The 26291-nt window shown below is 41.9% G+C and overlaps 1 protein-coding gene across 2 annotated transcripts in view; it reads right to left on the bottom strand.

Moving 5' to 3' along the window:
* Positions 1 to 3709: 3709 nt before the first annotated feature.
* mpped1 (metallophosphoesterase domain containing 1) overlaps positions 3710 to 26291 on the bottom strand; it is an 82264-nt gene continuing 59682 nt past the window's right edge. For both annotated transcript variants that reach the window (XM_076011215.1, XM_076011214.1), the window contains 3 exons: positions 14510 to 14625; positions 7554 to 7667; positions 3710 to 5377 (listed from right to left, as the gene is read on the bottom strand). In XM_076011215.1, the coding sequence (XP_075867330.1) occupies positions 5259 to 5377; positions 7554 to 7667; positions 14510 to 14625 (349 nt within the window). In that variant the 3' untranslated portion in view covers positions 3710 to 5258. The remainder of the gene's footprint in view (positions 5378 to 7553; positions 7668 to 14509; positions 14626 to 26291) is intronic.

Genomic DNA, 26291 nt, shown 5'->3' with positions numbered 1-26291 from the left:
CATCCGCACTCACATACACACTTACTGACAATTTAGAGTTCCCGATTCACCTCGCATGCATGTTCTTGCACTGTGGGAGAACCCCCGCAGACACAGGGAGAACGTGCACACTCCACACAGAAAGGTCCCAGGCACGGAATCGAACTCACAACCGTCTTGCTGTGAGGCGGCAGACAAACAAAAATAGGTTCCATTTGAGGGAATATGTACATTTATATGTTATATTTTTTAATCTTTCCAACATGGGTAACTCAGTTATTCCATGTTTGGTGTGTCAGCTTCAAGTTTTGGAATTGTTGCACCCCAATTTCTTCTTCTTTGGATAACGCCCATTTATCAGCCCTTTCGAGAACACAACTCTTCAAGCCCTCAAAAATGAACCGAGGACCAAGTTTCAATTCTGATGCAAATTTGGTTACGGATGTTGGGGACAAGGTGGGAAAATACAAATTTTACAATCGCAAATAACACATTTGTGCACACGTTAGGAACGATGTGGGATGAGTAGCGTTCATAAGAGAGGACCATCCATCCATCCATCCATCCATCCATCCATTTTGAATCGCTGCTTCTTCCTGAGCTCAGGGTCACGGGGGTCAGCTGGAGCCTCTCCCAGCTGTCATACGGTGAAGGCAGGGTGACAACCATTCACACTCACACACACACCTACGGACAATTTAGAGTTCCCAATTCACCTCACCTCATCTCACTAGACTGTGGGAAAATGGACCTTTTGAATGATGACTGATGGTGACTGATGAATCCAACGTGCTCTGCAGGAAGTGAGACGGGTGACAATGAGATTGCGCGTTGAGTGTCTCGACGTTTGTTCAAAAAAGCAAAAGCCAAAGCAGTCAGGCATCTCTTTCAGAGAGAGAGGGAGGGAGAGAAAGAGAGTGAGTGAGAGACAGAAAAGAGAGGGAGTTTTCGAGAGCTGCCCGGGAGTCATTATCCCGAGGACGGCGAGGGAGGGACGAGCAGATGGAGATGGAGAACAGGGACGACGAGAACTGAGAAAAAAAAAAGAAGTGCTCGGCGCCGCAGAGTGAGAGGACGAAAAAAAAGAGGGGAGGGGGCTGGAAGAAGTGTATGAAACCAGCCAGCAGTCGTATTAATGGCAAAGAAAAAAAAGAAAGAAAAAAGAAAAGCCGTCTGCGAATAAATTACCCCCCAACACCCCACCCCCGGGATTACTAATGTAATTATTTGAACGGGGCTTCTCATTAAAATGTGCAGAGGTGTGGAAGAACCTGCGGAACCAAATGGGGAGATGGAGGGGGGTGGGGGTGGGGGGGTGGGAGAGAGAGAGAGGTGGCGTGCCGAGCGAGGAGTTAAACTACTGGAAATTAACTCGCCGCTCTGGACTCCATAATTGATACGAGACACAGATACCTTTGATTGGAACAAGGGTGGGGTGGGTGGGGGAGGGCAGAACCAGGACGAGAAAGATTTTCCTCGGCTCCTCTCTATTATTATGTGTTTTTTTTGCTGCCGTAGAAGTGGAAATAAAGGGGAGACAAAAGAGAAGAGCGGGGGACGATATATAATTTAAAAATGAAAAGAAAAGGAAAGGAAGCGTGCACCTCTGGTCACAGATAAGCTTTTTATTCAATCAGCAAATAATCTCTAGGAACCAGCAGAATCTTAACGGTTTAAAGAAAGAGAAGCTACTTTACAGTTTTGTTTTTTTTTTTCTAGAGTTTTCTCTCCCGGAGCGGCGCAAGTCAAACTTCCGCAGCGCTCAAATGAAGACCTACAATTCTGAAAATATGTCAAAAGTCCCCGGAGAACAAAAACACAGCACAATATGCACGCTTTTATCCCCCCCCCCCCCCAAAAAAAAAAACCCAACAAAAATTGCTTTACATCCATTTAGAAATGAGACCAATACATTCATAACCCGCCCAGTGTTGTTGTTGAACTTGCAAAGTACAAATGTTATTGAAGGACAGTTATTAACATTCCGTTTAAAAAAGGCCCCGACAGCTCGCAGCCCGCTTTTCAACTTTCAGCCGTCAGTCAGTCAGCCGTGTGGGCGTTTGTCCCTGTTTTTTTATTTTTATTTTTCAAACAGCACATATTTCATTTTGGGAACAAATAACACCCCCCCCCCCCTCCCCCCCTCCCCGCTCCCAGCCCCCCACAAGTCCCCCTCTCTTCTTCTTATGCAGATTGTCTGAGTAGCAGGAGTCATTAACTCCTTTAAGCATGCCTCAAGAAATAAATCGAGAAGTAAAAAAAAAAGAGAGAAAACAGAATTTAAAAAAAAGGAAAAGAAAAGAAAACGGGAGGGACGCAACATGGCTTCTTCCAAGGCGGAGGAGCATCAAAGCGAGGCGTCTCTTAAATGAGGCCTGCGAGTGGAGGAGAGCGCGAAACAAACGGACAGCGTTTCATTAAGACATGAAAGTTCCTCCCTGCTTTTGGTTTTTAAAGAGTTCCATTTTGCTCTTTTTTCCAGGAACATTTCCCCTGTGGACATAAATTAGGAATTTCAGTCCCCAAAAAAGGGGAAAAAAACGAGGAAAAAGCTCAAATTCAAACTATTACCTACTACCCTGATCGTCGTCCTCCTCTCCCTTTTCCTCTTCACGCCTGCACAGCTTGCTGGCCGATCACAATCATCCTGCTGAATTGTACCGGAATTCTCCCCCTCTGGTCCAATAAAGTAGTGCAACTTTAAAAAGAAAAATCTTAGTTTTTATAGTAAATAAACGTGGCATCTCGCAGAGTTGGTGGCTGAAGCTGTTTGCTGTATTAAGTACAGTAGTACAGTACCTGACACAATGTGAAGTGATGGTCTTCGTGTTCTTTGTCTAAATGCTAAGAATATTTTGGTTACATTAAATGTAAAAGTTTTTTTTTTTTTTTTTGCATTCCATCAGTATCAAAACCTCAGCCAAATATAAGTAAAAGAATCAGGAAGTACTTAGCATTTTGGGGTTCCAAAATAAAAGTACATTAAAACAGACATTAAGACATTACATACTGTAGGTCTACACCAGGCATGGGCAAACTATGACCTGGGGGCCACATGCGGTCCCTTAAGCGTTTCAATCCCGCCCACCAAACATGAAGAAATGATAATAATAGTAAGTGAGTCATAAAATAGTATTTCATCCAGTTTTCAGTGTTTTAAGAGTCATTTCAACAAAGGGCTAAATACTGTGGCGCTTCAAATACACGTATTAACGCTTTTGTATATTTTCAATGGACATTAAAGCAACATGTTTTCTACATATCCCATGATATATTTTTTTCCTCCTATGAGGTGGGTCACAAAAACACTCCATCCATCTGCTCCAGCTCCTCTGTCAAATTTTAGAACCCATTGTGGCCCACCAGTCAAAAAGTTGGCCTACCACTGGTCTAGATTCTTCCTGTTGCTCTTTCTTTACTGTGAATATTTATTTAGTTATAAATGTTAGCTTTTTTTTCTCTCTCCATAATTGGTGAAGCATTGGCCACTTTTTCATTTCACTGCACATCCTACGAGTGTGTGACCAATAAAGTTCTATCAATAAAGGTCAAAAACTTTGCCCATTTTGTACCTTTACACACCATAATTGCATGTGTTCTGTAAACAGCATCATAATTAGCATGATATATGACAGGATTGGCAGCGTGACCAACATTTGGACAAAAAAAAAAAAAAAAAAAATTCCAGGACTTTAGATTTACACATGTAGACCCTAACTCTGACGGACTACTTTCTAAACAGAAAAGATTTTATCTGCCGAAATGAATCACATTAAGAAAACCTGCACGGACGAGCGCCAAAGGAATCTATGTACTCCCATTATCCACGGACACGTGTTTCCTCGGCTGAAGGAACTCGGGCTCTCTCTCTCTCTCGCTCTCCCTCTCTCTCTGCTCTAATGCCCGTTTAGAAACATTAAGACATCAGGCAGCACAATGAATGCTGATGCGCAGGCGAAACGGGAGTCGAACTGCAGCCTCGGGGAACGTCGCTACATAATGTCGGAGATCAAAGTGTGACGCGGCCTTGTTATGCTAAGCACACTCAAGACTGAGCAGGGCCCCTTTATTCATAAAGCAGAGCGCAGGGAGGGAAGATGGCTAGAGCAGAGCTAAAAAAATAAATAAATAAATAAACGGGACAAACTGCTGAGGGACATGAAAGAGTTAATCACCACAAGGGGGAGCCGAGCAGCTTCACAGAGAAGAAGAAGAAAAAACACCATAACGAGCAATTTACATGACTGAGAAACGGAGCAAAGGAAAATGTTAACAACCACACATTTTCGGACACAAATATTAACAAGTATTTCTTTTTTCTTTTTTCTTTTTCTCCCCCCTGTTTTTAAAAGCATAGCAACTTGAAAATCTCCAAGAAAAACGTTTTTTTCCCCTCTTCATTCCCCATCTACTTGACGGAGAATGTCTACATAAAGCAGTTACAGTACGTTAAATTACAGCTTTGTTTCTTGTTTTTTTAAAGAATAAAAAACAAAGGAAAAGTCTCGTCCCGTCGCCTCGTGCGACACGAGAGGAAGGGGGGATGGGAGAGAGCGGGGGGGGGGGGGGTTAAAATGGAAGAAACGGAGGGAAGCAGGGCACAGGGGGAGTACAGAAGACATAAAGAGTCATTCTTTATTTTAGCCGGTTGGTTTTCCACTCAGCCGGCTGAGAAGCTTGTGAAGTCCGTAACGAGGCTCGGAGGAACCACGTCCACGAGTTTCTGACGCTCCGGCTTGGGCACTGCAGCCCCCCCTAATGGACGAGGGACCTCTCGCTGCCCTCTCGCACCGGCTTTGATCAAACATTCGCACATAAGTGAAAGAGAAAAGCGAGAGTGCGCTCACTCGGTGTCGAGCCTTAAGACTGGAGCAGAGCAGAGCAGAGCGGAGCAGCAGGAGTTCACACACGCATCGTCGTTTTTTTCTCTTTGTTTAGTTTTTAAATCTGGACGTTTCGCAGGCTTTGCTTCTCTCACAAGCACGTTATTGCGGAAGGGATGCATGTGAAAGTACGTCTCCGCATGTCCGCGTGAGCTGCTTTCGGACTCCAGGTGAAGAAATTGCGAGCAAGAAAAAAAAAAAATCACTAGGTGGGAGCTTCTTCAGGACACACGTCCAACTTTGTCCCCACTTTTGCACTTCTATTTACAGGTTCCAGTCCGTTTTTTTTTCTTTCCCCCACACCACCACTGGGGGCCGTGGGCCTCACCTCCCTCTGTTGTTGGCGGCTCCTTTCTCCTGATTGGCTGCAGGCGTTTTAGAGCCTGCCTCCTCTAGTCATGTGGTCCGGGGGTTGGGCAGGTCGAAGACGATGGGCGCGTTCATGGGCAGGAAGTTGACGGTGCACGCTGAGGCGTTGACGAAGGTGGTTGTGCCGTCGGTCATCATGCCGTAGCCTGCAGGGGGCAGCAGCGAGAACCAGTCGCCTTTTATTACGCGGCGATCATTTAAAATAATAGAAAGTAGAAATGCCTACAGTGGAGACACATTTCCTTCGATATATATGCATTTACTAAGAAAACACTCTGAAACAAGCTGTATTTTGCATTAATTGGCACAGCAAGTACAAAAATAAACTACAACTTATGTATGTATATATATGTATATATATATATATATATATATACATATATATATATGTATATATATATATATATATATATATGTATATATATATATATATATATATATATATATATATATATATATATATATACATATATATGGGCTGGTATTAGGAGCAGTGAGCCCAGTCCTGAAGGTCCTGGTGCCAGGTGGATTTGAGACTCAGGACTCGTCATCGGCAGACTCTTTCAGTAGAGTTGCATCACTTCTTTAACAGAACGGATAGTGCACGACTACTTGTGTTTCAGATGCAAATAAAGAAAATAGGTTCATGCAAAAAACAATAACCTCAGTCAAACCTATTAGCTTGAAAATACAGAGATAGTTGATATTAGGGATGCACCGATACCATCTTTTACAGAACCAGTAGAGTACGAGACTCACCGATACTGGTGCTGAGTACTTAATAAGGCCATTACACATGATAGATTTACTTTGGATTTTTCCAAAGATGTTCTGTTATCTGAACAACATTCCTTAGCATGTTTTTCTAGAACAAGTTTCACTGCAGTAAAAACACAAATTGAACACAAAATTGTCATATATATACATATACAACTGGTATCGTGTTGTGGTATCGGCACATGCTTTTATAAGTACGGGTAGAGTACTCAACCCTGGTACCGATACCCGATACTGGTATCGATACTGGTGCATCCCTAATTTTAACTTTATATGGACTAGTGGAACTTTGACACTTATCCACGCAATAAATGTCCACACATTGAGAATTCAGCCACTCCAGGCAGAGAGTCTGGGGTTCTGCTCTCGGTTTCTACCCACTGGAGAGTTTTGCTCCGCCACTGATGCGTCATTCTCGCTCTACAGGGATCAGTTGGACTTTGGATGGGATCTTAGTGCTTTACAAACAAAACTTGGATTGACTGACTCATTGATTTTTCCATTATCAAACCATCCAGCAGACAGTTTTAATTAAACGTGCTCTTGAGGGGGATTCCAAACACAAACAGTAAAATAATCAAATGAAAAAATATATTGCCACATTGCCGAGCAGCAGATGTTGTTTTCACCTTTTAAAATCTTATGCTAACTTTATTGCACAGGAGAGTCCTGAGGAGGGGCTGCATGTCCACGTCATTGCACTCAGATTTAGAATACATGCATACAAAACATAGTTCGACCTACTGCTGCTTTTGTCAGCGCTCTCTCTCTCTCTCTCTCTCTCTCTCTCTCTCTCTGTCTCTTTCGCGCTCTCTCTCTCTCTCATTAAGGGGGTAAAGTCTTTTACCCTAGAGTAAAATCTGAATTATCTGGTTTTTAATCTTGTGCTCTCTGATGATGGGGGACCATTTCTTCACAGACTCAACGCTGACCTGATAACCTCAAAAAGAAGCGAGCGGTCGTCCGGGGAGGTGACTCAGTGACTCAGTGACCTCGCTGGCCTGGATAAAATGGTGTTGGAGTTACTTATAGTTAGTTTAGGACACTTTGACTATATACAGTACATGTGAGTGTGTGTAATAGTAGTAGATTGTACATGGTTCATCTAGGTTCATATCTGACTTTTAATTTATCCTTAATTTAGTTAAAGTAATTATTTAGTTACAGTGATTATTAATGGGAGATAATCTCACTTAGGGCTTCTGTTATTGTTATTTTGGTTTGGTTTCCATTATGATTGATATACATTATATAAACTGTGAAATCATTAGTACAAAGGACAAAAGATGCAGCTGCGTTGACTGGATGACATTGTTATGGCACATGGTAAGACTTAGAGCAGATTTTTTCATATTACTATTCATATTTTTTTTTTCATCTATTTGAAGTGCATTTAAGTGATGGATTCATGGGTTCATGCTGCCTGGCCTGGAGACTGATGGCTGTTATTCTGTGCATCAGTAGATCAGATGAATCAGATGAAACTGAGTATTCAGCACGGTGTAATGCATATAAATGGAGAGTCAAAAAAGTTCATGTATTCACCCTCATGAATGTGTCCAAACACATGCAGCTTGGGCTGGACTCTCCTCTGGACGGTGTTGAGCAGCTCCATGCAGCCGACTCGCTGCATCTTCTTGGGAACCCAGTCCAGGAAACCTGAAAATCCAGTAAAATTGCACCAAAACACCCTTATTAATGAATAAGCCACCAGTTTGTGTGAATGAAAACTGGTTCCAATGTGAAGCGATTTGAGTGACCGGAAAAAAACGCGTACAAACCCAAACAAACCATTACCACTAAGCTGTGTCAGGATGTCAGGAAGGTGAATCAGGCAAATGAGCAAGAGTTACAAATAGGAAGGAGGCTGTGAAAACACAAACACTGACTAAAAAATATTTAGTCAGTGTTAAATGTACTTCCACAATAAAATCTAGGATAATATTGATAACGTTTCTATATTGTAATTTAAGGAGTGAGGCTTAATTTTTCATGGGAGCATTTATCACGCAGAAAGAAATGACAATTATCAGTGGAGCAAATGAAGAAAACCGGTCCATGCCAAAACCAATAACCTCCGCTATTCAAACCTATTTGCTTGAAAATAGAGAGATAGTTTCTAATAGGATTGCACCGATTCCACTTTTTCACAGAACCAGGACAATACAAGTACTTGCATTTCAGTACTCACCTATACCAATACAGAGTATGTAAAAAGGCTATTACACATTATAGGATTACTTCAATTTTTCTTTTCCACAGATGTGCTGTTATTTGAACAACATTCCTCAGCATGTTTTTCTAGTTTCTCGTTCACTGCAGTACAATGTACATGTACATGCATATACAACTGATATCAGTATCGTGGTATGTATTTTACAAGTACAGTACTCAACCCCGGTATCTGTACCGATACCCAATACTGGTATCGGTATTTGTGCTTCCCTGGTTTATATAACAGTATTGTATGTACAGTTGTTTACATGGATGTTAATTTCTGTTTCCTTCCAGGCCATGGCATTACAGCTGTTCTCTGAAGGTGCTTACATTTGTGGACAATTGTCTGAAAGATGCCATTGGTACATCAAGCTGCCTTGAAATGGTCCCAAGAGACGAGACTGACTTTTGCAAGGCAACAATTTGCTCCCTGATGTCATGGCTGTATTCTTTTGACTTTCCCATTGCAAGTCTCAAGTCGAAATGCAGTGTGTGTAAAGTCAAGCTGCTTTTATACCCCATAATTTCTACACCTTGGGTTTTAAACAACATGAATGAACACCAGACTCAAGGGATGATTCCATGAATTGATTGATGAATGATTGCACAACCTGATTTCAACTAATTTACTGTTAAATAGGCCAGACAATTGGGTGTATGTAAGCTTATGACCCAGTAAAAAAAACGGTGTTCTCCAAATAAATATCAATACATCTCAAATGATGAGGAATTTTTGCCTTTTCTTTTTATTTCCCAAAAGCAGTAATCCTAGGGCTTCCTGGGTGCTGGTTTAGCCATGATTCGATTGTGTAACTTGAACTTGGCATGAGATTTAGTGTAGGAACATGTAGTGTATGTAAACTTTTGACCACAACTGTATAATAGTCCACGCTCTATGTGGACCTTTAGGTCTAAAATCCTGAAAACTCAGTTCAGATGGTTTTCAAACTAAATTAACAGACATTGATTGGATGTTGAAGCGTCCAGTCAATGTGACAAGGATGAAGCAGAAGAGAGTTTCTGGCTGCGAGTCCAAAAAAATAAAGCAGCGCTTCAATCTTCTGTCGTTCAGCACAGACAGGAATCAGGAGACAAACACAAAGGGAGAATAAGCGAGAATAAGGAGGGAAGAAGAAAAGAAAAAAAAGGCCTATTTCATCCAAATAACTCAAAGAAAGTTGGAGATTAGGGAGGTTTATTCTCTGAAGAGCACAAATGTGCTGAGTGACAGCAGTCAATCTGTTTAATTAGCGCTGTTTTTCTTTTATATGTAAAAAAAACCCCAACAACAACAAAAAAAACGCATTGAAAGCTGGAGCCCTTTCTGGCTCAAAAGATATTGTTGTGTGTGTTTTTGAAAAACACGTCTCCGAGTTTTCACCTTGGATTCACGCAAGAATCAAGAGCAGAAACTTGACAATTTGTTTGTTATCTGGTTTGTGTTGAAATTTAGGAGGTGGTCGGGGGAAATTTCACTTTTAGGAATAAAACAAAAAAACACTTTTTATTATAAATAAATAAGTAAAAAATGTATTTAGTTTTTCCATTTAAAATAAGTGTTAAGCATTCATAAAAAAAAATGTTTAAACAGGGTCCCCACGTCAAGGCAAGTCTTTAGCCCTGCTGTGCTGCTTAAACACAGTGCTGCAAACAAAGTGAACAAATGATGAGCACTAATAAAAACATTATGTTTAACTAGCTACTGAAATTGTAATGTCATCTTTCCATCTAAAACAATATTGTAGATGAATGGCAGTGGAAAAAGGTATTCAGTCACCCTTAAAATTTGACTCAACCCCAATGTTGTCATTAAATATTTGCCTGAGAATTTTTTTGGGGTATGCGTGCAGAAGCACACCAACAAATCAAATTATTTTGCCTTTTATTGTTGGCAAGACAAGTCAAATAAAGGAAATTCTTGCAGTTCTTGTACTCTTGTACTCTGGGTGTGATACAAGGGAGGTGCGGGTGCAGTATGTGGGACAGTGTTGGTAAGTGCACCAAAATAAACTGCAGTTGGAGACTTAAAGATCCAGTGTGTAAAATTTGGGAGAATTTATGATTTTTATTTTGGTAAAAGCTTAATATACTGGCAATAAATACATTAATAAAAGTGTGTAATCGCAATACAATAAAACCCTTAGAAAGATTCTTATTTATATATAAGAATATATAAATGCAGAGATCAAGGGTCTTGCTCCAAGTTAGCTGCCATCTTGCCTTTCCATATTTGTAAGGAAGCCTGGTGTGGACAATCCAGCTGTCTGACAGAGCATTTGGTATTTAAGCTGAACGCTGGCGCCCTCAATTAAACCAACGAAGAAGAAATAGGCAGACAAGGTATCCAGGTTTGGGTGCGCAGGTCACCGTAGTTCACTGGCAAGTTCAGGAGAGGGAGGATGAGTAAAAGACCGCTGCAATCTAAAACGCAACCACTTGATGTCGCTGTTTCTTCTTCAAAATCTCCAAATATTACACACTTAACCTTCAAGACTGATTCTGAGCATAATACAGTACATCAGATATGCATGAGGTGTCCAAAGTCTCAGTCTTTCACTTTCCATCCTTTGTAATGTTACTGTGATGTTAACTGGGTCTAAAATGCAGTGTGGTTGTCTCAGAAACAGAATATTTGCTGACTATTTCAGTGCCAATTTCCGCACAGTTTTCCAGCACGTGATGTAAAATTAACTTTCATGCAGGGTTCGAGTGGCAGTCGTGTAAATAGAAACGCTGCAAAAGTCTGAAAAGAGCTGTTTCACAAGCGAAGCACTGCAAGACTAGGAGGACAAATCAATGAGGCGCTGCTGAATGACAGGGACAAATGGAGAAGAAAAGGGAAGAAACATGATGCACTTTCAATAATTCCATTGTTGGTTGGTTTCCAATTTATTTTATGTTATTCAATAGGAGGCTGATGTTTGGGCTGCTTGTTGAATAAATTGCAGTCGAGCTCAAAAGCAGGATTTGAATGAGACTTAAATGCTTTCTTATCTATGACAAAAAGGCAGAGGTTTGTTACTGTACTTGGGTAGATTTTTCAGGTGTCTGTATTTTACTTGAGTATTTGTTTTTCTGACAACTTTATGTTTTTACTGCCTAAATTTTTAGACACATATATGTACTTTCTACTCCTTAGATTGGAAAAACGTGCCAGTTACTTTTGTGTTTAAAAGATTCAAATCTGTTAAAAGTAATGCAACTATTATTGCAGTTGCTGTTATTTGAAATTTTTAGATGTAGTAGCTCATTAAATATAAAAGTGGATCATGTTTTAGACAGAGATTATTTTAGAGTTCCCTGGCTTTGGGGTCAAAGTTCAGTACGTTTTCAGTACAGAGAAAAACTAAAAATGAAGGTGCTCCCGCTAGACATCTGGTCAGTTCAGTCACGATTAGCCAGTCAAAACTTTTCTATTTTAGCAAAATTATTGCCGAATGTATAGTTTTATTAACAGCACAAAAAAATGTTTTACTTCTTACTTAAGTACATTTCAGAACCTCTATCTTTTTACTTGTACTTTAGTAAAGGAGTTGAATCAGCACTCTTACTTTCACCAGAGTACTTTAAAAAACAAAACAAAAACCTTTTAACGTAAGTATCCATACTTTTACTTAAGTAGGACACAGAATGCAGCATGTCATCTCAATTGGAAATTTCTATTTAAACAGTTCTTGGGGGGGGGTTTAAAGCAGCATAGTGTGAAAAGGAAAACAGCCCGAGTCGAGAGCAGAACTCTGACTGGCTCACACGCTTTTGTTGACTGGAGTCGAAACCCTTCGGACCTCCCGTGTATTGTTTACCGAGTCGTATTTGCCTTCACCTTCTTACGAGACCGAGCGGCGCTGAAAGCGACGGGCAACGGTGATCCTGCAGCTTTACCGCAGCCTTTAAAGCAGAACGAGAGGGGACGCCACCCTGGGGACAACTTCAACATTCTTTACGGAGCTTAATTTATTCATTTATTTATTTATTTATTTATTTACAGCCTAACTCTCGTCAAAGTTATGGAGCCAATGGAGCCACTCATTCTCAAAAAAAAAAAAAAAAAAAGGTTCCCGCATCTCAGCGGGCGGTGAATGTGTCAGGTATCCCCTGAACGCATCGTGTTTTTAAAGCTCCGTTTGGGTTCGAAACCCTCCGTCAAACTGTAACTTGTATTATTTTACAAGTCGTGGGACGTTACGAGCTCGGGGCTCGTGTGTCCTGGGGTATTCTTTTATTCTTTCTTTTTTATTTTTTTCTTCCTAATGTGCCGCTTGTTTGAAAGCAGCTGCTGCTGCGGGCGCCCAGCCTGCTCCCCTCCTTTTTTTTTGGTCTCACTTTTCTCTCGCTACCGCCGTTAACTTCTTCCTCGCAGCCAGATAAAGGGGCCATATTTTCCTCTCGAGCCGCCGATCTGCTGCTTTATTGCGCCTCATAAAAGATTTTTTTTTTTTTTGTCGCAGTGCGAAAGCACATCCTGCTCCCTTCAAACCCTCCCACCCCACCCCCACCCTCAACCTCAACATTCTCCACAATGTATTTCACGCCGCGCCTCTTTGTGTCGGAAATATCCGGGAAGTAGCTTGCGGCACTTTGGAAAAAATAAAATTAAAACTTTTTGTCTTCCCGTTTATTCTACTTCTCCTTTCTCTCTCGTTCTCATTCCCTCCAGAGTGTGCGTGTGTGTGCCTTTGTGCGTGTATGTGCGCGCACTCATGCATTAGCAGCCCGCTGTAGCTGTAGCCGCTCCATATGCTAGCAGATTTAGCTTGAGACACTTGGCTAGGCTGAACGGAAAATAAACGGCAGCAGGCGCGGAAATCAATCACACACAAACTCATGTGAACGACCACAGCTGCGGTGGGAGGCGAGGTGTGACGGCGCGCATGTGTGTGTGTGTGTGCGTGTGAGCGTGATAGCGAGAGACGTGCATACAAATGTCAGTTAGCTCGGAAGGCAGCACCTGTCTTTTCTTTAAAGTGACAATATGCATTTTTCTTCTTTCCACCACTAGAGAGCGCATGTAAACCAAAACAGAGAGGCTTCACACACACGCACACACACGCACACACACACACACACACACACGCGCGCACACACACACACACACACACACACACACACACACACACACACACACACACACACACACACATCAGTGCCCATGTGAAGCAACAAATAACCTGTGCTCATACCCAATGCTAACGCTAAGCTAAAACTTTGCTGAAAGACAGCCCAAAATCGTGAGGGAGATTCACATGCACCGACACTGAACAGCCAGAGAAGGCGTGTGATGTCACGCTCCTGACGACGCAGGAGAAATAGCACCTGCGAGAGCTTCACAGACTCAATTATTTTTTTATTACCTTCTATCTGACAATGACGGAAATTGCAGACTTGACCCCTTTAAGCTCTGGTGTTTGCGTGAAGAGGAGCGGCGTGCTGCGTGCCAACGTGTTTTTAGTTCCGGGGCGTGAATAAACAGGCGTGCAAAATAAAAAATAAGAAATAAAAGAAAAACCCAGCTGAGAGGTGGTCGCCCGCGAAGGCGAATAATCTCTTGTGAAGCAGAGTGTATTGTTGTACACGCTCGACTGCACGGCATGAATTAACCTGCATCACTCGCACTGATTAAGGCAAAATACCCCTCTTCTCCCCCGTCACCCCCCACACCTCCCTCCTCAATTTCTGCGTGCTTCTTTAAGGGAAATTATATAGAATTGACCCAAATACCGAGGCTAGGGGTGTTTTCAAGTTTTCATCGTATATTTGTTAATGTTTTTTGTGTAGCTAAAAGGACACTGACAAGGTGTAACGTTTTTCCTAACGAAGTGTGCCAGAATATAACATCCATCCATCTTCTAGACCCGTTTCCCCGTCCTGCACTCAGGGTCGTAAAGTGGTCAGCTGGAGACTATCCCAGCGGTCAGGGGTCAAAGGTCACTTTGTCGCAGGGGCCACGTAGAGAGACAAACACAGGTTGGAGGTTCCAAATTGGCCTTGCGCACATGTCTTTGGACTGCTGGAGGAAGAAGGAGAACCCGGAGACAACCAACACACACAAACATGCAAACTCCACACACAATGGACCCAGGACCCGGATTCGAGCTCGGAACCTTCTTGCTGAGAGGGGACGGAAGTGCCTACAGTGTGTTTAATCACTGTGAATTTCCACATACGACTAATTCAAGCTTGAATCTGGAAGAATAAGTACGTCCGTTCGTTGTTGCACGTGTTTTCATTGTGTGTGTGTGTGTGTGTGTGTGTGTGTGTGTGTAGCGCTGTAGTGTGCTCCATACCCAGCGGGGGGCAGTGTGTGACCAGGATGTCCGTGTTGTCCGGGATCTGGTTCCACTTGTCCAGCAGGGCCTGACCTCTGGGCAGGTTGAAGCCCCAGCCGTAGTACCAAGGTTGCCTGCACACACACACACACACACACACACACACACACACACACACACACGCGCAGTGAGAAAGGGGAGTTTTAACATCAGTAACACTGCTTTTTTAAAATAGGACTGATTGAAAGTGACAATCATCAGCAGGACAAACAGCGCTAGCTGATACCGTGCACTGCTGACTAAACTGAACATTTGCAACTCGAAATTCAGATGCGCTCAAAAGCTTCCCAAATGAATCTTTTGCAAAACCTCAAGAGGATATTGAAAAATTCTTGCAGACACGACTCGACAGCATTAAACTTTTCGCTTTTATACTGCATGAAGCTGCCACAGCAGGTGACTGAGTGCTGAATATGCCTGTAAAACTGGTGTTGATGATCCGCAAGAATCTTTAGAAAATAAAACCAGCTCCCACACCACCCTGAAAAAAAAACAACAACTTGAGAGTGCCAATATTTCTAGAACCAGATGGAGTCTCACGACTCGGGAAAATATGTGATTGATAAGGAGAAACAAACATTTTCACCTTTTCTTTTCTAGGCTATTGAACTTAAAGAGCTAATGCTAAATGCAGCCCTTTCCTCTAATGTGGCCTTACAGCACAGGGACTTTGAAATGTATATATATGTATATATATGTATATATATATATACGTATATATATATACTATAATGTATAACAGCCTTATTATATACTCAGTATCGGTATCGTGAGTACTGAAATGCAACTACTCGTACTCTACTCGTTCTGTGAAAAAAAAAAAATGGTATCAGAGCAGTGCATCCCTGATACGTGTAAAAGAAAATCCGCCCCGTCTCATTAATAGTATCTATATCGAACGTTTACAGAGGGGAGAACCTAACAAGAGAGATCCTCGATTCAGGGACGACCTCTCACTCCCTCCCACGCAAACATCCGCCAGCTGTTTGCTTTTTCACCGTCTAATCACGCGGTTTGACCTTTCGAGGAAAAAAAAAAATGAAAGAAGGAGGTTGGCAGTTGCGACGAGGGGACGGAGCGATGCGACAGATCTGGTGGTGGTGGTGGGGTTATGGTGGTGGTTTCAGAGACAGCGAGAGCAACATTCAGCATCTCCTTGATCACAGCGGCACCGCCCGGAACGGCAAAGAAAAGGAAGGAAGGAAGAGGAAGAGGAGGGGGGGTCCCCCTTACTTTGATCGCCCCCCCGCTCCCTCTTTTCCCCGGTCGTGAGTGACGGTGAAGAAATTAACATGTCAGTTACAATCTGTTCCCCGATCCGTCTTCCTCCCGTCCGACCACGCCGTCACTTTAAGAAACATCGCCGAGTGCAAGTCGCTCGAAAACGACGCCCGACCTGATCCGTGTCTGAGCTCAGCGGGACGTCACATGAGGGAGGAAGATGGGGGAGTTTTTTTTTTCTTTTTGAGAATCATTTCTGGAGTGTGCATGCATGTGTGTGTGTGTGTCCACCAATGACATGCCAGGGGACAGCAAAGACAGATGTGAAAACTAAAGAAGTTGGGCCTGAGAGGAAGAAGTGCCTGCCAGTCACATACACACATACAAAACACGCACACGCACACGCACACACACACACACAGACACACACACACACGCACACAACAATTTGTTCTTGGTTGCTTCTTCCTTCCCGTTGAGGAAAACAAGAGCAGTATCGCAGGGTTCCACCAGCAGGGGGACCCAGCGGTCAAAAGCAGCTCTTGCACTGCACACTGGGAAAGCCACAAAGATGAAAAAAAAAAAAAAAAAATCCCAAAAGCTCGCCGATACAAACGGACCGCTAAACACTTCCGAGGAACGACCCTCGCCCCCAACCGCCGTCGAACGCAATCTCAATAATTTACAGTGCGAATATTAAAACATTTAGGCTGTCCTCAGCATATTAATGCTATTGTGATGTAATATTCATGGCCGTCCTCGCCTGGACGGTCGCAATTAAAATGAGAGGAGCTCTGCCGGGGCGGCTGAAGGCCTCGGGTTGTTTGATCGGTTTTCAGCGGCCGGCGGGACGAGGTGAAAAGGGCAGAGGAGGAGAACTCAGCTGGGGGTTCCAGTGGACCGCCGCCATCCCAACAGAGGACTGGCAGAGGGGAAGAGCCACCAAGATTTTTTTGAAAAAAAATATCAAAAAAGGGAAAAAGCGGCCAGGCTCGTTCTTCGGCCTCTGTTCCCCCCGATAACAATACAGTGACGTGGCCGGTGCCCTAGAGATTTCACACTTTGAAAAAGAGTGATCTCTGACTTGGCGAAGCCAGCCGCCGTCCAGTTGGGCTCCTGCTAGTCGGCCAGCGAGTCTCTTCCAGGACGACCGGCGAGTAGCTGGTGTCACTGTGTGTTTCACAACTAGCAGTGCTGCTGCTGCCGCTGCCAGAGAAGAAGGCTAACGAGCTAACAAGCGGCAGACACGCAAGCTGCTTGGCGCACTTTTGGCTACATTGGGGTTTTTTTGTTTGTTTTTTAAAATGTCTGCATGCGCTTAACAAATCAGTAGCCTCACCCTTTTGTTCGCGTTTCTCTCCACATTCTGTCTGCACTGACTTGTTAGCCACGATGCATTTAAAAAGTTGCCCCCAAAGACTCAGCCGCCTACCGTGCCAAGACAAAAAAATATCTAAATATGTATATTATATATTATGTATATATATATATATATGTATATATATATATATATACATATATATATATATATATACATATATACATATATATATATATATATATATATATATATATATATATATATATATATATATATATATATATATATGTATATATATATGTTCATAGGAGAATGTTTACAGGAACAAACTAGAACTAGAAACTACCAAAATAAATTCTTGATGTTTCTGTAATGGTTAACCCAAGTTTTTTGTTTTTTCAACTGAAAAATAATATTATTTAACGCTGAAATACAATTGCTATTGAAGGACATTAATTTTTTTTTTTTTTTTTTTTAAATAAAACACACAAAAAAACAGAAATTCTGGAAATGCAAATTACAATTTCTTAAATAAGATGACCAATTAGAATGATGAACAAAAAAAATTAGTTTTTGTGGTTGAACGCAGAGGAAGAGTCCAGTGATCAGAGTCAGGGTTGGGTATTAAAAAAAAGTGAACGCATGGGGCTATTTTAGTTATTTTAGTTTCTTATGTATTAAATAAATGGCAAAAAGATTTTTAAAAGTGGTTGTAAAGAAGCTTTCACATATTGTTCACAGGCAGTTTTTCATCTCATAGGATACACATTTTTTTAACAGCTGTATTCTATTTGCCCTGTTGACGCACTTAGTATATGTTAAACCAACAATAGTAATCACTCTAAATTAGTGTTGAGGGTGTTTTGGCTACATGTACGTTGAAAAAGAAGTGTAAGTTGGAATGTCATTAAACACTTTTATTTTATTTTATTTTTACAATTTTCAGCAATTTTGCTCCATTTACATGCTTACACAATGTTTATTTGACATATCAAAGTCACTAGAAGTAGCAATGTGAATGCTTTGTGGGACAAAATTCAAATTTCGGTGGAATATGTTAACATATGTGAATCTGATGCCTTTGTTATATATATAAATATACATGTGACAGTGATAGCCAGGATCAGAGTAATTACAATAGCGCTTGAGCTAACAATTGTGCTGACGTGTTTCCAAGTGGATTTTGATGAGTCATAGGCAGTAATTCACAAAATTAAGGTCATAATGATGTGATTGGATTTTTATTTCAAAGTGGAAATTGAAATGGCGAAGTTATGTACCTTTTGATTGCTTTTTATTTCTGAAAGCAACTATGACAGCAATTATCTGGACTGCTTTAAAAGTCACCCTTGAGTCAAAGTGGTTTTGAGTACCACACGATTGCATGATCATATGATATGACTCTATCAAGAATGAGACAACTAAATCTATATCCAGTGTTGTCCAGTGTGTAACATTTAGAGTTTTTGATGAAGAAACAGTGATATCAAGTGGTTGAAATTTAGATTGCAGCGTATTTAATTTTTTCTCCCTGCTCAGCTTGCCAGTGAACTACAGTAGCCTGTGCACCCAAATCTGGATATCTTTTCCACCTTCTTCTTTTGTGTTTTTTTTTTTTTTGAGGACGCCAGCATTCACCCTAAATACCAAACATGCTGTCAGGCAGCTGGATTGTCCACACCAGGCTTCCTTACAAATATGGCAGTACAAGATGGCAGCTAACTTGGAGCAAGACCCATGATCTATGTATATTCTTAGATATAAATAAGAACCCATTCTATGGGAAGGAAAATCAAATGACTTTTATTGTACTGCTATCATACACTTTTATGAATGTATTTATTGGTAGTATATAAAGCTTTTACCAATATAAAAACCATAAATCAAGCCAAATATTAGACACTGGACATTAAGGCAACGCCAATCGAATCCTTACTCGCATTGCAAATCTGTAATCAATCATTGTTTCCGTCAAAACTTTTAGAAATGTACTCATCCAGTCTTTCCTTCAATTTAAATCCTTAAAATGTGCCACTTTAAAACAGCGACGATCCATTCGATCATTTTGTCAGCCTGGGATTAGCGCATCCTTTTATAAAACCACGGCCGCTTGTTTTTTAATTTGGCCACATCAATCATCCTCTCTGATGAAAAGGCGCCAGTCAAACAGTGACGTGATATCTCACTCTGCAGCAGGACCCTCCTCGTGTCCGGCGAGCCAAGAAAACATCTCTATCCTGTTTCTAAAAAGAGATTATCTCCGGTGGAAAGAGAAATTACCATACAGTTCCTACAGCGAGAGACAGATCCCAGAAAACCCATGACAAACTAAAATTTAATTCCACGGATAATATTCTTGCTTAGAATAAGAATGTTTTTTTCTTCCCTCCTCCTCCTCTCCTCCCTCCTTGGGTTTTTTTTTTTTTTTTTTATCAGGCAGGGGATTACAATGGTACAAGCGATTTGCATCAACTTAGAGGAGGAGAGTGCGGCAAAAGGAAAGAAAAGAAGAAGAAGGAGAAGAAGCGCGTTGAGTCGTCTGCAAACGCGTGCAAGCCGGTATTTATTGTGTTGTTGTTTTTTAAGAAAAGGAGAAAACAGATGTTGGTGTTTGGATGCTCCCCCCGTCCCCGTCCCCCCCCAGGCGCAGTGGGAGAAAAAAAGACAACACGGTTCAAGTCATCGCTTTCATTTTCGCGCACAGACACACGTGTTAAAGTCGTAGGAGTCAAAGCGAAACAACACTTGATGTGAAAAAAGCATTTATGTAACACCAGCAGGGCGGCGACGACGGCGCAGCTTTGGGCTTATAAACTGCTGTCGGTGTGTGTGTGTGTGTGTGTGTGTGCACATGCGTGCGCATGTGTGTGTGTGTTGCTGAAGTGGGAAGATTGATACCACTGGAGTGAGTCCATGAATCACTGAATCATTCAGCAGCATCACTTCACCTCTGTCCATTGATGGGAGCCGATTGCCATTTCAGGGGTTGAGAAGGAAAAAGAAAAAGAAAGACTGAAAGGCGCTGAGAGCTTTTCAACATGGAAAAGTTTTTTTTTTTCTCACCAAAAGTTTTCAGCGGATGACTAAAATGCTGAAATGTCACTTCATGCACCTGCAGGAAGTCTTGAACTGCACTGCTTCATGGCTCAACGCACAAGGAAGCATCAGATAGGATTGCATTTTCAAGTTTCTTCACTCAATGAACCATTTGTTGAATTGTTTGTCTCTACGATGGTGGTGTGACGAACTAGCAACCTCTCCTGGTCGCATAAAGGTCTAGTGTGCAATATTTGGAGATTTTGAAGAAAGAACAGCAACATCAAGTATTTACATTAACATTGTAGTGTCTTTTAGTCCCCATCCTTCTCCTGACCTTGCCAGTGAATTACAGTGGCCTGCGCACCCAAACCTGGAATACCTCGACCACCTTCTTCTTCTTCGCTGGTTTATTTGAGCACGCCACCGTTCAGCGTAAATACCAACTGTACTGTCAGGCAGCTAGATTGTCCACAACAGCAGGTAACTGGGAGTAAGACCCTTGATCTGCGAAAATTCTTATATATAGATAAGAACTGTTCAAAGGGTAGGAAAAGCAAATGACTTTACTTGTACTACGAGTAAACACTTTTATTTATGTATTAATGGGCAGTATATTAAGCTTTTACCAATAGAAAAATCATAAATCAAGCCAAATTTTACACACTGGACATTTAAGTCAACGCCAATGGTATCCTTACTTGCACTGCTAATCTCCTTGATGCAGCCAAAGTAATACAAAAGCATCTCAGTGGGACTAAATTACATTAAATATTAATAGATATAGAACTTCTGTGATTAAAATAAGAGTGTCTTTTAATCAATAAAGTCTGGTCAGTTTACTCGAAATACAAGAGATGATTTTTTTTATTTATTTTTGTTAAAGTGCTGTTAATATAAGCTTTTCTACAAAAATAAAGTCTCATTCCTCAGTCTCAACTTCAGTGTAGAACTCAGACACCTTCCAGCTGAGATCTACACATGCAAGCCAAAATAGAAAAAAAAATTAAATCTAAAAATTCAGAAATACTGAATAAAGAAAGAGACGTACAGGGCCTAGACCAAAAGGTAATGGTAATAATAAGGTGGTAACGGGGTAATAAGGTCCTGGTTAATGTGTGACACAGGTTCGCGCTGTGCTAATCACTTTACCCGGCGACGCAGCAAAGTCGTACAACTGCGATCACCTCTGCCAGATTTAATTAACTACTCGCGACTTAAACGACCCTAATAACAGCCTGCAAGGCAGCGTGACGGCGAGCAGAGCTCTGCGGGCAGAACACACACGCGGGCGCGCGCACACACACACACACACACATACAGACGGACCATTAGGTGCACTCGCTGTTTAATAAGCTGCACATTACAAAGAAAATCAGGGATTATGTTTCTTTGTTTTGTTTTGTTTTTTAAAAATTCTGCCTGAATTATTTTTCTCTGTATTCTCGCTCCCATCATTAGAGGGAAATTAAAATAAATAAATTCATTAATTAATTAAAAAAAGCTCACCCACCAGCCGGGTTTCAATTAAAAATAGCTTCAAGGGGAAGGTAGGCTGTGTTTCCCCTGGGAACCCACTCTTTAGCAGAGGTTAAGCTGCATCTTCTGCAGGTGAGACCACCTGGTGGTCTGTTTCAGAAGCAGGCGGAGACCCCCTGCTGAGAACTCCACTGGCAAAGACCGACATTACTTTCTTCTTCGTCTTCTTTTGCTGCTACTATTTTTTTTTCTTTGGAACCAGGGATCACAGCAATATGACCTGAAACAGAAGAATCAACTGGGGGCACTTGCACCTTTCAGTGACAAATTTGTGACTTCTACAACTATCAACTCATTGTTAACTTAACTTATTGAGGACCTACTGGTGCAGGTGGTTGCTGGTAGACAAACGCAGCTAACGTTTGCAGGATGCCGTTTCCCTACACAGCGGGGCCTGACTACAGGTGGGGACCTGACTACACGTGAATTGAAGGGACAAAAAAGGCTTACGATTAAAAAATGTGATTATTTAATCTCATCGCAATTAATGCGTCAAGGCTGACACCTCCTATTAATTTCACAACTTTTTGTTATGTGGCAATGCAAAAACTAAATGGTTGCAAGTGTTGCTGATTCTTCAGTAAGGAAAATCACTGCTGTTGGGGAAAAAAAAAAAAGGCTAGTTTTTGCACATTGTCCAGCAGCAGCTTAGTTCAATTGAACCTAGTTTGCAATCACACATACACAATTTATTTGCAGTGTGGCCGAACAGATATCCTGCTTTGACAGCAGCTGGGAGAGATTTCTGCTTTGGGAATTGGCGCCACCTGTGGGTGCTTTGGGATGGGGGAGGACCACAAAACAAGAAGAGTAATACCGATATGTGATTTCAATGCAGAGTCTTTTTTTTTGTTTTGTTTTTTTCCAAAAAGAGATATCTATAAACATACTAGATATGTCGCTAAATTGGCAATGCAGTGCAAGGAACATTCCTATTAGTGAAAGTTGCTCCTCTTACAGCCCAAAAATGCAGTTTTTTTGGACCAAATGTTACTAAATGATGAGTCTGCCTGATAGAGACCTCACACAGACTCTGTCACAGTGGAGCCTTTTTGGTTTGTTTTCATTGGGATATGTTCTGCACTGTTACTTTTTTTAAAAAAACTGATAGTACACCCCAGAAAGAATAGCTGCAGCTCTGCTCTAGCTAACGGGGATCCTAATAAATAAACTACACCGTCGGTCTTGTTCAAAGCACAGAGAAGTCTCACTCTGACAGTCGATAAAACTTTGATCGCGGTTGCAGCGGCATCGGTGAGCATGTTGTAACTCCTGCGCTAAACTATTTCCCGGATTGTGTCAGTTGGTTTGGTTTCTTTCCGAAAAGTTGGACTGTTTTAAAGGTCCAGTGTATAAAAATTTGTCATGAATTTGGATTTTATATTCGTAAAAGCTTAATATACTGTCCTTAAATACGTAATAATAGTAGGGGTGGGAAAAGAAATTGATTCTTAAATTAATCGCAATTATGAATCGATTCATCTCTCTCTCTCTCTCTCTCTCTCTCTCTCTCTCTCCATATATATACATATACATATATATATACATATATATATACATATACATACATATACGTATACATACATATATATATATATATATGTATATGAATCGTGATAAATTGCCCTCTGAATCTGAATCAAATTAAATTGTCAGGTACCTAGGAACAATTCATTCATTCCCACCTGTAAATAATAGTGTATCCTCACAGTACAAAAAAATAATTTGGTTTTCCCACCCATATAAATATTATTTTATATTATTTAAGAATAAGAATATGCATAGATCAAGGGTGTTGCTCCAAGTTAGCTGCCATCTTACACTGCCTTTCTAAGGAAACCTGGTGTGGACAATCCAGCTGCCTGACAACACATTTGGTATTTAGGATGAACTCTGGCGTCCTCTAACAAAGAAGAAGAAGAAGGTGGACGAGGTATCCAGGTTTGGGTGGGTGCGCAGGCCACTGTAGTTAACTGGCAAGCTCAGGAGGGAGAGAAAATGAAATACGCTGCAATCTAAAATGTAACCACTTGATTTCACTGTTTCTTCATCAAAAACTCAAAATATTACACATTGGACAATACTGGATATAGATTTTGTCCTCTTACTCTTGATCGAGTCATATTATATAATTTTTGAATTTAGGGTGAATTCTGGCGTCCTCAAATAAACCAACGAAGAAGAAGGTGGATAGGTATCAAGGTTTGGGTGTGCAGGCCACTGTAGCTCACTGGCAAGCTTGGGAGACCGTGCGAAAGAGCGCTGCAATCTAAAGTGTAACCACTTGATGTTGCTGTTTTTCCTTCAAACTCTCCAAATGTTACACACTGAACCTTTCAATTATCTTTGCTGTTAATTACCGTCACCAAAGACTCAAGATGGGACTCAATTCCAACTTTTTTTGCCGAAGTGCAGGAAATCAATATTGAAATGCAAAAACATCGATTTGTCGCTGATGACTGAAGGAATGAAGGAGTTGTTCCCAATGTTTCCTTTTTATATTGTTGTGGAAAAGAGCAAAGCTAGGCAAGGCAGAAATGCTGAGTGAATAAGTCATTTAATGAACAGAAAATAAAAGGAGAACATATCAAGACAATCTGGACCGTATTTTTTCCTCATGTCATCCACAATTTGTCCCCCCTGGGCAACTGCAGCAGCCACTTTGCTCTGGTTCTTCCCCATCCCTGTCTAGACTTATTACTGGTAGCTGCACAGGCGTCCCTGTGCCCCCTTTTTCGACTCAGGCGCAAAAAGGTAGAGAAAAATTGACCCCTTCGGTGCCTTATCACCAAAGGTTTTGCCTGCTCAACCCTCACCAACCTTCTTGGATATCTAGTGAGCGGGACAGGCCCGGCCAACGCACACTCTGTACTGGGACTGCAGTGATTTACAATCACTGCCTACCCATACAGAAACGACTAACACATGCGTTCCGTCCTGCACGAGGACCATTCATTCATGTCTGGAAAAAAAGAACAATTACTTCCCACCCGATCTCTGGATCAGCACTTTCTCTCCAGGTTCGTTGGATAGACGTGAAGCCGATCAGATCCACTCCAAAACGTCGAACCTCTCGTCTCTGAATGCTTGGTTCGAGGTAGAGGTGGAACGAGGAGATTCCTCCGTTCCTGGTGGGCCCGACCCTCGACGTCCCAGAGTTTCACTGACGGGTCTTCAGCTATCCTGTTCGTGACGCCAAATTGTTGTGGAAAAGAGCAACGCTACCGAGGCAGAAATGCTGAGTGAATAAGTAATTTAATGAACAGAAAATAAAAGATCGGAGCTCCGAGGCACAAGCACAGTACAACCAACAGAACAGATGCAACAAGTGCAACAGCTCGAATGAATGCAAGTGCTAGTGCAAAGAGACAAGGAAGATGGAGGTCCTTTACCCCTTGGACTGGGAAGGACGAGGATAAGGAAAGGGGAGGGGAGGATGAGAGGAGACAAAACAACAAATACATCACCCTGGCGGCCCACGAGGAGAATGTCTCGAGAAGACATACAGTGACCTCACCCTGGCGGCCCACGAGGAGAATGTCTCGAGAAGACAGACTAACAGATTACACGGGATGCCGGGAATACTTATTTTCCATTACAATATCAGACCAGACCTGCCAAAGCCAACACACTCACGCCTCCAGCTGAGAGACTTGCATTGATTCAGGCACATTATCGTTGATCCGCTACCATCAAGTTCCTGTTAACAAAAGGCAACTCCACAGGTCCTTTTTGTGAAAGTTTGCGGGAGGCGCAGTCATTGTGGAGCTACAGTTGAAGCACTTAACCCCGAAGCGCTTGAAATTGAACTAAACAAAGGTAAGTTGAAAAAAAGCTCTATACATCTGTACCTCACGAGTGCAATTGTTCACGACAAAGGCTTGTCTGACCCGACGACTATGAGAGAGGACTGGCGGGGAACAAAGGGGAGTTCGCATGAAACTGAGGAACAAGCAAGAGAGACGTCTAAACACGAAAGAGTGGGAAAAAATCAAAACGTTGAGAATAAGACCTCGCCCTCTTCCCTCTCTTCCTGCTAACCTCCCACAACCACAGCTCTAGCGAGTCCTGCCCTGGGTCAAAGGGTACCTGCGAAATCACCTGGTGGTTATTCAAAACTTTTCTTTTCCAGGTTTGGATCTGGGTGTGAAAAATAACATGCTAACAAGCTGAATTCTGAAGGCTTTTATTGGAGGAGCTGCTTCATTAAGGTGAAGCCTTGTTGACCCACTGGCACCTTAAAAGTCCACTGAGTAAAATATTTCAGGAAGCCTTGTATTCAGGCCACTGTCAGACTGGCTTCCTTAAAAAATGGCAGTGCAAGATGGAAGCTAACAGGGAGCAAGACTCTCATTGCGCTCTCGCTCTCTCTTTATTGACAGTATAATAAGCTTTTACCAATATAAACACACTGAATCTTTAAATGTGGCCACATGCTGTTCAATATTCAGCCAATATGACCCAAGATGATCACATTAAATCTGGGTTTGCGGTTTGGTCTTGTACATACCCGGGGTCGCGGCAGATAGGGGCGGATCCAAGCAGGTCAGGACTGAGCAGACAGCGGCCACATGCGCTAGCCTGCGTTAGCCTGTGGCGGTAGCGACAAGAGCCTCAGCAGGA

Source organism: Nelusetta ayraudi, unplaced genomic scaffold, assembly GCF_046127955.1.
Source record: "Nelusetta ayraudi isolate G7.1 ecotype Tasmania unplaced genomic scaffold, CSIRO-AGI_Nayr_v1 ptg000135l, whole genome shotgun sequence".
In the NCBI taxonomy this organism is placed as follows: domain Eukaryota; kingdom Metazoa; phylum Chordata; class Actinopteri; order Tetraodontiformes; family Monacanthidae; genus Nelusetta; species Nelusetta ayraudi.
This window is presented reverse-complemented; position numbering and strand designations above follow the sequence as displayed.